Consider the following 13,192-nt stretch of genomic DNA (forward strand, 5'->3'; position numbering starts at 1 on the left):
GCGGGTCTACCTCGAAGATATTTTGTAGAGAAGGTTTTCTACGCATTTAGAAACCGAAAAAAATTTTCATCCTCTTCATTCTTCACATTCTATTAAAATTCTTCTTGTTGATACTTTGGAAACCCAGCTGTAGTACAGTATTTATTATTTAAATATTCTGTAGTTTTGTACCTAAAAGTATGCACTTTATTTTATCGTTCTAAGTTTTAAACGGGGTTTTCTCCTAATATATCTTTTTCGGTGCCCTCTGTAGCTCGAAAACGATTATTCAACCTTCATATATTTTTGTGGGATTATTATACAGATAAAAAGCTTGTTCATAAGCGTCTCTCGCTTTTTTAAAAATAAATTTGACGGATTTATGGCGAAAAAACTATCAAATTTTTTAGTTAAAATTTAATTTTGACAGTTCATCTTTTTTGAAAATGGATATTTTTTAATTCCGTTTCGATTAAAGACAAGATTACTAAGTTCTTAATGATCCCAAAAAAACATATACTGATCGGTTTATTTGTTTTCGAGCCACAGTGGGCACGGCAGACTGCTTTAGTAAAATAGGTCTTTATATGCGGCCATTTGTAGAAAAACAAAAAAACCGAAAGTAGCTCATTATGTTCCCTATCAAATGAGAAGAACATCTAAAAAAGTTTGGTAGATTTCTTCTAAAAATTCATAATTTTTTTTTGTTCTCAATAAGTGTCCATTACCCCTTCAAAATCAAGATCTAAATTCTTCTTCGTTAGTACGGTATTTATTATTGAAATATTTTGTGTAGACACCTAAAAGTATTCACATAATTTAATCATTCTAGGACTATAACCCTTCTTTGTAAAATAGCGATCACACATAGATGGCGTTCGTTTAAATTACATTCAATATCAATGGTCTTATTGTCGTAGCAGTACATGATTTAATCTCTTGGTCTAGATATTTATTACTATTTCAATATTCTATATCTTCTGATATTTTTACCACAGGAAGAGGTTTTTGATCCTGATTAAAATAAGTATACAGTTTTTTTGTGGGAAACCCCATATTTCCCGAGATACAGGCCTCTGAAATTCAGAAAATTTACAGTTTAAAAGAAAAGGTTGTTCAAGTACCCGAGATTTGCACCTGTCCATAGGAAAAAGTCTTAAATCTCTGGCCAAATGCCCCCTGCTTGGAAACAAATTACAGTTTAAAGGAATAGGTTGTTCCCGCAACCCGAGATTTGCACCATCTATATATAGGAGAAAGTCTTAAATCTTCCTCCGAATGCCGGCTATTAACAGATACATTGTTATGTATGTATTTGATAGTATATTTCATAAGATTTACAATGGTATCCATATCATCATTATCCGTTCAAAAATAGCAAGGGAATTTTCGGAATTTTAAAGGACCTTATCTCGGGAAGCAAGGACTTCCCCTTCTGTTATAAAAATGTCAAAATTTTCCATTAGCTGATAGAGTATTCAATTGTTTCCATTAAATTTATTTATCTAAGGCAACAACCGTTTTGTGTAATATCACATATAGATGGCGTTCGTTATAACATATATTCAATATCAAGGGTTTAATTGTTGTTACAGCAGTATCTGCTTCAATGTATATGGAATACGACCGCTTCTACTGGCTGTGATCACAAGCCCTCTGGAGTTCGTTGATTGATAATGCCCAATGAAATATGAAATTCTATATCTATACTTAATGAAATTTTTCTCAAAATCATAGCATAGAATTGGAAATTTTAATTAATAAAAATATATATATTTTATCAACAAACTTTCCTAATATGAAAGTTTTTAATTAATTGGATTAATCGAGCTAACATGGCCTAAGGAGTTTTCTTGTATTGAAAAATGAATTCTGGCGAAATACCACACACTCAACCATTACGCTACGATCGTTTCGCCTGGTGGTTTTAAGCCAGGCTCATCAGGCGTATTTGAATGCTAATGGCTAGAAGACAAAGGCTGATTTTGATAACTTCTATTTATACAAACATTTTTACAATTTTGTAATTATGAAGTATTTATTGAAGTCTTTTTCTTTATCAAGTCACCCTAGTGTCTTGTCTAGGAATCATTTTCTCAATACATACACATATACAATCAAAGGGGGTTTCCTTCATGAATTTTAATGCCTTCAGTTTTTGCAGTTTTTGGATATCATGTCGACTAGTTTGTTGTTATGATACATTGGCAGTGGCTTAGAACGCTGAGATCTCGAGAACATTGTCTGTTTGTTGGAGAGGACCCAGGTTCAAACCTCAGCCGGGGCAGCCTGGCTCTGCTGTGAAGTTTTTTATTTATTATTGTCTTTTTAGGACGAAGGCCATTATTTATGAAAGTTTTTAATTAATTGTTCCCATCCCATAAATTTATAGAAGTTTTCTCAAAGTGATTACATAAAATTGAAAATTTCGAAATGGAGTATTCACTGCAAGAAAGAAAATATACTCTTCTTCGGTAGTATGGTATTTATCATTATTAAATATTCTGTGTAGGAACCTAAAAGTATGCACTTCAATTTGTCCTTCTAAGACAACTACCCTTCTGTGTAATTTCACAAATAGATGGCGTTCGTTATAACATAGATTCAATATCGAGAGTATTATTGTTGTTTTAGTAGTATCTGATTCAAGGAACATGGCCGTTTCCGCTGAATGTGACCACAAGGAGTGACTCTAGAGTTAATTGAGTAGTATTGGTGCAGCAGTTGAAAATTCGTCAATCCTCGCCTTATAAAAAATTAGATTATATGAATGAAATTTCTTTTCAATTTCCTTCCATAAAATTAAAAAATTTTATTAATAAAATTTTATATTTTTTCAACAAATTTTCCGCAAATATTTCCCATTGTTTAAATGTCCATAACATGACCATGAGAATTTGACATTGGCAGAGAAAAAAAAAACTTTTAAATACAAAAACTGTGTTTTCTAAGCCTACTTCTTTATCTTAATGCGGCGGCATCTTCCAAGATGCCATCACTCTTGGCATTCGCCTATGATTAATTACATTTCATTGCAATCGAAGGAAAAGACAAATGAATGACCAAAGATGACCAGTCTTGAACCATGCAAGGCAGGCATTCACGCAATTTGATGAGATTTTTAGTTAGTTTTTCTTTCATTTCTTTAAATAAAAAAACTCGACATTCACTCACCATCATCGTGAGATGGCAATCATTCAACAAAAAAAAATTCATTTAAACAGTTGTGAATATATTTCTTTCATACGATCTTCGATTGTGAATTTCAATTCGCCTAACCATTAACTTTTAACAACAACCACTAAAAATCATTATATATGAATTTTTATTAAAATTGATAATTGCCAATTAATTTAATGGTTAACAATGTTTAACTTTTGGTTTTCAAATCAAATATCTTTGGTATTTCAACGGTTTAATGTTGTATAAATTTTTAATTATTTTTTTGCGAGCGAGAGAAAAAAAGATAATTAAATTGGAGAATTTTGTTGATGTTTTCGAAGAAAGAAATAACATAATTTATAATTAATTTTAAACTATTAAATGGGTGGGGTTATTTAAATTGATTTGAAGTTTAGAAGTTGAGTTTTGACATTTAAAGCCTAGAGAGGAGTTGTAGCTTCACGAAAGGGGGAAGAAGAGAGGCCAAGTAGGGAACTGACTTGAAAATATTTGCAATATCTAGAATAGTCAATACAATAATACTACTTCAATTGTATGGGATTAGGCCATCACTAACAAAGATTTATTATATGGTTTAAATATAACCTGTTTAATTAAATTTATACTAAAATAATATGCTATCTTCTGAAGCTGACAAAAATAGTTCTAAAAGATTGATAGTCATTGTAACTATATTGAGATATGTTTGGATCAAACTAAAATATTATTATGTCTGGCACAATACTATGTTTGAAGGCGCCAAACTTCGCTCCATATAGTTACCATATCATATCTATGAGCTGGTATGGTAAAAGTACCATAACTATTATTCTTCTAAAATATGATTAAAATCACCAAATTCATTCCTGATCTATGCGCTAGTATGGTAGATGTTTTAAATACATTTGTCCTTAAATATTGCAGAAGAGTTCATTGAATTGGCCTTTAGGGCGTAAAATGTTAATATTAGCAATTAGTGTTTGTAAGTATTTCTTGTTAGGTTAGTAAATCAAATTATGGCTTACAACAATATTCAAAAATATACATACATCACAATAAAATTATGTTAATAAATTATAAAAATCAATATCATGCAACATCAAACACAAAATAGAAAATAATAACCCATTATTATAAAAAAACAAAAAATTACTAAGAAAAAAATTGTTACACAAATACCCAATAAGATTAGAGAGATAAAATAAACAAATAATAACCGACAATTGCCACAGGAGGAAACCCGAAGAGCAGAAATATTGGCTAAAGAAGCCAAACCAACACCAACCACATTTCAGACAAATGAATGAATGAAATATTTATTTTTCTAGGGGCATGAATAAAAAAAGCTAATCGGAGCCCCAATAAGAAGAAAATACGACAAAAAGAAACAAACAAATTATATGACAAAATGCGAATGTTCCACAACCAGGTACCGGGTGATGAATCTTACCACAAAACCAGGAAATACAAACTAAACCAATACCACACCACAACAGTACACAATGATACTGATATAATAATAACAATGATCGTGATGATGATGACGACAACGTAAAAAACTTAAATAAAAAACTGAATGTAAAACACACAACTACAACGTCCTCGTCGTACGACGAAGACAAAAAAATCAACAGATGAATGATAAAATATGGAGCATATGCGTCATCATTTCAGTGTCACATAGCCCCAAAACGGCAGGGACACACCAAAATTTGGCGGATCCACACACCAAACTGAATGAACATCGGCACAGCATTGCCAACAACGAGAGAGACAATGCCACAGGGATATAGATGTGAGGACAGATATGATGAGAGGTAAATATATTATTTATATGTATATGGAAAAATATCAATGTATGACTTAAGATTTAGCCCCATAACCAAACGACCGGCCCAAAAAAACGGGAAATAAGGAAGACAAAAAAAAAAATAACTAACGTCAACATACATTGTACCATATAATAGGGTGGTGGGTAATATGTATACAAGTCTTAAGTAAAATGACGATTAACGAAATTTCGTGGATAATGAAGATTTTGTTTAGATATTTTTTGTGAAAAGAACATTTTTCTACTAACGTTTTAAATATTGTCATCTTCTTGTACCAGAAAAAAATATTAAACATTTCTAAACTGCGTACTCGAAGCTAAAAAACATTGACCATTCTTCAATAGAACGCTACTTATTGTTATTAAAATAGTCTGCTATTTTTGGCGCCTAAAAGTATGTACTTCAACTCATCCTTTTGCCACAAATCGTAGATATGTGGCGTTCGTTGAAATGTATATTCAATTTATAAGGTATTGATATTGTTGTAGCAATATCTGCTTTAATCTCTAGGTCGTGGTATTTGTAAGAAATATTTTAATATTCTGTAGTTATTTGGTATCTATAACCTTTCTGCCTAATATCACAGATATGTGGCGTTTTCTAATAACGTATATAATGAGTGTATAGTTATTGATGTAGTAGTACCGGCTGCTATATCTAGGTATTTTTTACTATTTAAATATTCCGTAGTTGTTGGCACCTAAAAGCGTACCTTCCAATGTATCTTTCTAAGACAATTACCCTTCTGAGTGATATCACAGATAGGTGGAGCCCGTCATTTACGTATATTCAATTTGAGGGTATTGTTGTGGTCGTAGCAGTATCTGCCTCAATATTTTGGTTTAAGAATGTGATCGTTTCGATTCAACAATGCATTAAAAATATCGGAAATTTCCTTATTTAGATACAGCAGTAATCGATTTTTCGACTTTTCGATTTTGGTCTAAAACTAAAAATGCCATTTTTCCGTCTGGCGATTATTTCTGTTGTCCTAGAACTCGACTTTCGACTTTTTCATAACCGCAGCAAAATTATTATTCGCCGATTGTCGAGTTTTCTTTTGAAACTGTAAAACCTCCAAAACCGCCAAGTCAACAATCTATGGGCAAACTCGAAAATCGATCACAAGATAATCGATTATGCGATTTTCCCTCTAGACAAAAGTCGACAACGAATTTTAGTCTTTTGACTGCAAAAAGTTGTTTAATCCTACCTTAAGAATCTTATTAAGGAACGTTTTCCAGAGGGTACATTGTTGTTGTAGCTATATCTAGTTTATTATCAAAGTCTAGGTATTTATTACTATTTGAATATTTCAGTTTTTTTGGAACCTATGGCGTCCGCTATAACGTATATTCAACGTATATTCCATCATAAGGATAAAATTTCTGTATGTAGACTTCAGTCAAGGCCTCGGTACATAAGAAGCCTCACCTGCCTGCCTAGCTTCTCTGCTTAATTTTCGGCATAATAAAAATGAATAGTTAGAAATTGGCTAGACTTTATTTATTCAGGCAAGAAAGCCAGGCGTCGAAAATCAATCTGTTAAAACCACCAATACGTGGATTTTAAAATAATATCTTTTCAAGCATTTTACCAAGACGTGGATTTAAAAAAATGTTTTTTCAAGCGTTCCACCAAGACGTGGAATTAAAAAAAAAAAAACATATTTTTTCAAGCATTCCACCAACACAGGGAATTTAAATTTTTTCAAGCATTCCACCAAGACATGGCCTTTTTAAGAAATATTTTTTAAGCATTCTACCAAGACGTGGCCTTTTTAAAAAAATATTTTTATCAAGGACGTGGATCTTTTAAAAATATTTTTTCAAGGACGTGGATTTTTAAAAAAATATTTTTCAAGGTCGTAGATTTTTCAAAATGCAGTTTTTAAGGACGGGCCTTTTTTTAAAAAATATTTTTTAAGGACGAGGATTGTTCAAGAAACAAAAAAATAAGGACGGGGATTGTTCAAGAAACAAAAAAATAAGGACGTGACTTTTTTAAAAAATAATTTTAAGGAGGTGCATTTTTTAAGAAATATTTTTAAATACTTGGTTTTTTTAAAAATATTTTTTACTGGACTTTTTAAAAAATATTTTTAAGAATGTGGATTTAAAAAAAATTAAGGACGTGGACTGTTTAAAAAATATTTTTAAGGATGTGGATTTTTCACAAAAAAAATTAAGGATATGGATTTTTTAAAAAATATTTTTAAGGACGTGGATTTTTTTAAAAATATTTTTTCACCGGACTTTTTAAAAAATATTTTTAAGGATGGAGGATTGTTCAAAAAAATATAAGGACGTGAATTTTTTAACAAATATTTTTAAGGACGTGGATTTTTTAAAAATATTTTTAAATACGTGGATTTTTTCTTTAAATATTTTTTCACAGACCTGGATAGTTAAAAAATTTTAAGGACGTGGATTTTTTATTTTTTTTTTTAATGACGTGGATCTTTTAAAAATGTTTTTCCAAGGACGTGGATCTTTTAAAAATGTTTTTCCAAGGACGTGGATCTTTTAAAAATGTTTTTCCAAGGACGTGGATTTTTAAAAAATATTTTTTCAAGGACGTGGTCTTTTTAAACAGTATTTTTTAAGGACGTGAATTTTTCAAAAAATATTTTTTAACGACGTGAACTTTTTAAAAATTATTTTTTAACGACGTGAACTTTTTAAAAATTATTATTAAGAATGTGGATTTTTAAAAAAAAATTTAAGACGTGGATTTTTTAAAAAATATTTTTAAGGACTAGTATTTTAAAAAAAAATATTTTTAAGGACTTGGATTTCTTAAAAAAATATTTTTAAGGACTTGGATTTCTTAAAAAAATATTTGTTCATGGGCCTGGACTTAAAAAAAAAATTAAGGACGCAGTTTTTTAAATATATGTTTTAAGGACGTAGATTTTTTAAAAAAATATTTTTTCACATGCCTGTATTTTTTAAGGACGTAGATTTTTTAAAACCTATTTTTAAAGACGTAGATTTTTTAAAACATATTTTCTAAGGACGTAGATTTTTCAAAAAATATTTTTCACTGGATTTTTTAATTACGTAGATTCTTTAAAAAATAATTTTAAGGACATAGATTTTTTAAAATATATATTTTAATGAAGTAGATTTTTCAAAAAAATATTTTTCACGGGCCTGAATTTTTAAAGAAAGTAGATTTTTTAAAAAAAAAATTTAAGCTGACTCAAAGCAGAATTCCATGGCATTATGTACCGAAGCCTTAAGTCCTTCATTACCGTTTGTTTCGGCTCGTCGTTGGAATCACCTTGAGATCTTCACAAAATTTTAATACGATCCACCATCGACACACTGTAACTGTCGATTTAAAAATCGATTTAGAAATGTCCGTATGTGGAAATCACTGTATCTTCCAGTAAACTTTAACATAAAAAAGAAAAACTGCCAACAAAAGTCCACGTTTGAAGACACAGTCCGATTGAAGATAAATACCCACTTATTTCAGATAAAAAAGTGTAAGAATGACGCTTTGAGCGGGCTGGTTTTTAGAGAGTCGTTCAACGTTAGTAGGCCGATGGAGAAACATTTAATGGAACAGTTAAAAAACTTCAAATATCTGGAAGACATTTTTCACTTTAAGTCCTTCCCAATACAAAAACGAAGGACTGTACACAACGACAAAAATTAACAAAACAATATCACACATTACCATCACTAACAATTGTACAACCAATACCACCACCTTCACCACCACCACTAACTTAAAGTAGGAAACAATGTATGGACGCCGTTACTGAGTTGATTGCGGATGTAAAGTTTTCTTTTTTTGCAATGTTTCTCACAGTGCTCTTCTTCTGCTTCAACAGATTACTTACATCACTTGCGTGTGAGGAGGCGGCCGATGATGAGAGTGTTCCACGATGATGACGACGACCATCGTTAACGTTGTTAATATCGCCATCTCCGCCACTACCACCAACAACATCATGGACATCATCACCACACTGGCTGTTGCTGTAGTTGGTCTCGTTGTCGGTGTCCAAATGCTTAAAATAGAAAATGGCACAATTTTTCGATTTGCGATTTGAGCGATTGAATTTTGAAATATCGGCGGCATGATGGTGTTCATAGTGTTTGCGCAACACTGTAGGCGATTTTTTGTTGTTCAGCTTGTTGGGGTGTTGATGAGGATGATGATGATGAGACGCTTTTGTGCCATTGTGACTGTTATTGGGCGAGATAATGGCAATGTTTTTCTGCTTCATGGTTAGACCAGAATTTCCACCAATGCCACCAAGACCAACGATACCACCGGCACCGACACCAACACCATTAGCAAGATTGTTCTGCTGATGGTGTTGCTGTTGATTGTTGTCGCTGGCCGTTGATGACGATGATGATAACTTGTGTTGCATGGTATGATTGTCGATAATGCCGCTGGTAGAACTTGAATTGCTGTTGCTACCGTTTATTGAACAACCGGACAAGGCACCAGACGAAGAGGACGACGATAACGAGCCAGAGGAGTTCGCTGTTGAACCTGTTGTCGTCGCCGTCGTCATGCCATTTTGTGTAATTGCCATAAGGGTTAATCTCTGGTGATTGTGTAGCTGCTGTTGGTGCAAAACTTTCAGTTGTTGTTGCTGCGACGGCAGATGCAAATGATCATTAGCCACCATTTTTGCATTCACCAATAAATCCGCTGCCGTTGCCTTAGTTTGCATGTCATTTATTTCACAACTTTCTAGTTCAGTAGTATTATTTTCAATTGCCGGCTCCTCTACCACCACCTCATTGGCCGCAGTATCAAGCGAGCAACTAACATTAGCTCCACTAACCGAAGAAGTAGCTACCTTTGTGGCTGGTGCTACTGACGTTGTTGTTGTCTTCGTATGATGATTATTGTTGCTAAAAGCGTTGTAGCGTTTTGCCTGATTTGGTGAAAAACTACCGTTTGCAATGAGGTATTTATAGGTCGTTGTTAACAATCCCTTGCCACCACCAACGGTAAACGCGCCACGTTGATTACGTATACGCTGTTGTATGGTCTCTAAATCGGAACTTTCGGAATCGGCTTCAAAATCACTTAAAGTTAAATTAGTTTTAAATTTGCTATTATTGCCGCCAGCTGCAGATGAACGTCCACCTGTGGAACGGTCAAAGGTGACTAGAAGTTTGGTATAACCGCGTTGTTTACGCTGTTGTTGTGGCTGTTGTTGAGGACAATCGATTTCATCTATATCAGTATCAAGATATTCTTCATCATCATCGTCATCATTGACGTTGTTATCTTCTTCCTCTTCTTCTTCGTCGTCACCTTCGTCTTCAAAATCAAGCTAAATAATATTTTTTGGATTGGAGAGATATATATTTTGATTTTTGTGTTGCAAATAAGTTATAAGAGAATAAAGTACGGTAAAGAAATTGTGTGGATGTGAATACAGAAAATAAATAAATGAATGTGTTTATACGGGGCGAAAAGGATGTGACAGGGTAGAGATGTATTATATTTGCTTATAGTCCTATCAAGAAGGTATGAAACAGAGTTGCTTTGAAAGAACAATTGAACCACGAAAAATTCAAAGAATAAATAGTTCTTAGTTTGGGGCCAGTTTCGAAGACATTGCGGCTGGTCTATGATGCTTCCACCCGAGTGAACGCCTAATTAGCTTGATGAAAGATTTTTCAGAACGTTCTTCATTTTAGTTATTGCTATGTGTGGCTTATTAGTCCTTGTGGTTCTTCTGTTGGTTCTGCGGGATTTGAGTTACTAAAGACCTGAAGCATTGTAAATGTATTCAACAAAATTCTTGTATGAGAACCCATATCAGAAGATTTCATTGCAGTTTTTTTTTTTTTTAAATTTGAAGGTCTGTCGAATGATTATAAAACAAGCTGACAACTATCGGATAGAGAGACTAGAACCACGTTCCTAGGGAAATTCCATTAGCAGACCATGTAGAGTTTTATGAGAAGACCATTTCCAATTTAAGGTCTAGGTTTATGTGTCTGAAGAACAAAGGTCTGCTAGAGGGAAACCGATGGTTTATATAAGAAGACCGAGGATATTCTTTAAAAAGATCGAAAGCATTCTATGAGAAGAGACATGATATTGTAAAAGCAGACCGAAGGTTTTCTATAAATAAAACCTTGTGGTCTAACCGTGCCTCATTGTCTTCTCTAGGATGCCCTTATAACATTTCAAAAGAAGACCTTTTGGTAATTTATAAGACCTTGTGCTCTTCTATAAGAAGACCTTGTGATTTTTTTCTAAGAAGACCTTGAGGTCTTCTATAGCAAGAACCAAAGTCTTTTATCAGAAGAACTTGAAATCTTCTATAAGAAGACCCTGAGATCTTCTATAAGAAGTCTCCGATGTTTTCTATAAAAAGACCCTGAGGTCTTCTACAAGGAGACCCTGAGGTCTTCTATCAGAAGACTCTGAGGTCTTCTATATGAAAACCCTTATAAGAAGACCCTGAGGTCTAAAAATAAAAGACCCTGAGGTCTTAAATAAGAAGTCCCTTAAGTTTTCTATAAGAAGAACTCGTGATCTTCTTTAAGAAGGAATTCTGATCTTCTATAAGAAGACTTTGTGGTCTATTATAAGTTTTTGTGGTTTTCTATAAGAGGTTTTCTTTAAGAAGCCCCTGAGGTCTTCTAAAATAAGACCCTGACGTCTCATGTAAGAAGACCTTGTGGCCTTCTATAAAAGGACCTTCTGGTCCTCTATAAGAGGACCTTGTGGTTTTTATAAAAAATCCTATGGTATTCTATAAGAAGTCTCTGAGGTCTTCTTAAAGAACCTCCTGCGGTGTTATATAAGAAGATCAAGAAGTCTTCTTTAAGAAGGCCATGAGGTCTTTTATAAAGAAATGCCCTACGGTCTTCTATATGAAGACCCTACGGCTTCCTAAAAGAAGATCCTGAGGTCTTCTATATGAAGACCCTAAAGTCTTCTATATCAAGACCCTGAGGTCTTTTATAAGAAGACCCTTAAGTCTTCTATAATAATATCCTGAAGTCTTCTATAAGAAAATCCTGAGGTTCTTTATAAAAAAATAGAAACTACTGAGGTCTTCTATATGAAGACCCAAAAGTCTTCTATATGAAGCCCCTATATGAAGATACTGAGGTCTTCTGTATGAAGACCCTGAGGTCTTCAATAAGAATATCCTGAGTTCTTCTATGAGAAGACCCTGAGGTCTTCTATATGAAAACCCTGAGGTCTTCTTTATAAAGACCCTGAGGAATTCTACATGAAGACCTTTAGGTCTTCTATAAGAAGATGCTGAGGTCTTTTAAGAGAAGACCCTTAGGTCTTCTAATAGAAGATCCTGAGGTCTGCTATAAGAAGACCCTGGTTTTCTATAAGAAAATCCCGTGGATTCTATGTGAAGACCATTAGGTCCCCTATAAGAAGAACTGCGGTCTTCTATAAGAAGATCCTGAGGTCTTCTATATGAAGACCCTAAAGTCTTCTATATGAAGCCCCTGTATGAAGATACTGAGGTCTTCTGTATGAAGACCATGAGGTCTTCAATAAGAATACCCTGAGTACTTCTATGAGAAGGCCGAGAAGAAAATAAGAAAATCCTGAGGTCTTCTATATGAAGCCCAGACGTCTTCTATAGAAGATTCTGAGGTCTTCAATAAGAAGGCCCTGACGTCTTCTATAAGAAGACCCTGACGGCTTCCATAAGAAGATATTGTGGCATTCTATAAGAAAATCCTGAGGTCTTCTATGACAAGACCCCGAGGTAATATATTAAAAGACCCTGAAGTCTTCTATATGAAGACCTTAGGTCCTCTATAAGAAGACTCTAAGGTCTTCTATAAGAATATCCTGAGATCTTCCATAATAAGACCCTGAGGTCTTCCATAATAAGACCCTGATGTCTTCTATAATAAGACCCTGATGTCTTCTATAAGAAGATCTTCTGTGATCTTCACCCTGATGCCTCCTTTAGGATGATCTTTTATTTTTCTGAGATTTTCTATAAGAATATCTTGTAGTTTTCAATAAGACCTGATGTCTTCTTCGAGAAGGTCCATATGAGACCGTCTTATGTATTCTGAATAGAATACCATGTGGTCTTCTCCAAGAGCAGATAAGTCCGAATACCTGCGATGCTAATGATAAATTTCAATGGGTTATCGAGAAGCTTCTTCAGTTTACATTCTCATACTTACGTGGAATACAAAAAGATGGGTCAAGCGAAATTGTGAGTCACAACTTGT

General features: G+C 33.4%; 1 protein-coding gene across 16 annotated transcripts in view; it reads right to left on the reverse strand.

Annotated features, from left to right (window-relative positions):
• Positions 1–13,192, reverse strand: part of klar (klarsicht) — a 648,847-nt gene that overhangs the window by 84,013 nt on the left and 551,642 nt on the right. For 14 of the 16 annotated variants that reach the window (XM_073982967.1, XM_073982966.1, XM_073982965.1 and 11 more), the window contains one exon: positions 8,827–10,287. The exons of the other annotated variants lie outside the window; for them this stretch is intronic. In XM_073982967.1, the coding sequence (XP_073839068.1) occupies positions 8,827–10,287 (1,461 nt within the window). The remainder of the gene's footprint in view (positions 1–8,826; positions 10,288–13,192) is intronic. 16 annotated transcript variants of the gene reach the window in all.

Source organism: Musca autumnalis, unplaced genomic scaffold (genome assembly GCF_047663935.1).
Source record: "Musca autumnalis isolate F117 unplaced genomic scaffold, ASM4766393v1 scaffold_4, whole genome shotgun sequence".
NCBI classification, from domain to species: Eukaryota; Metazoa; Arthropoda; class Insecta; order Diptera; family Muscidae; genus Musca; species Musca autumnalis.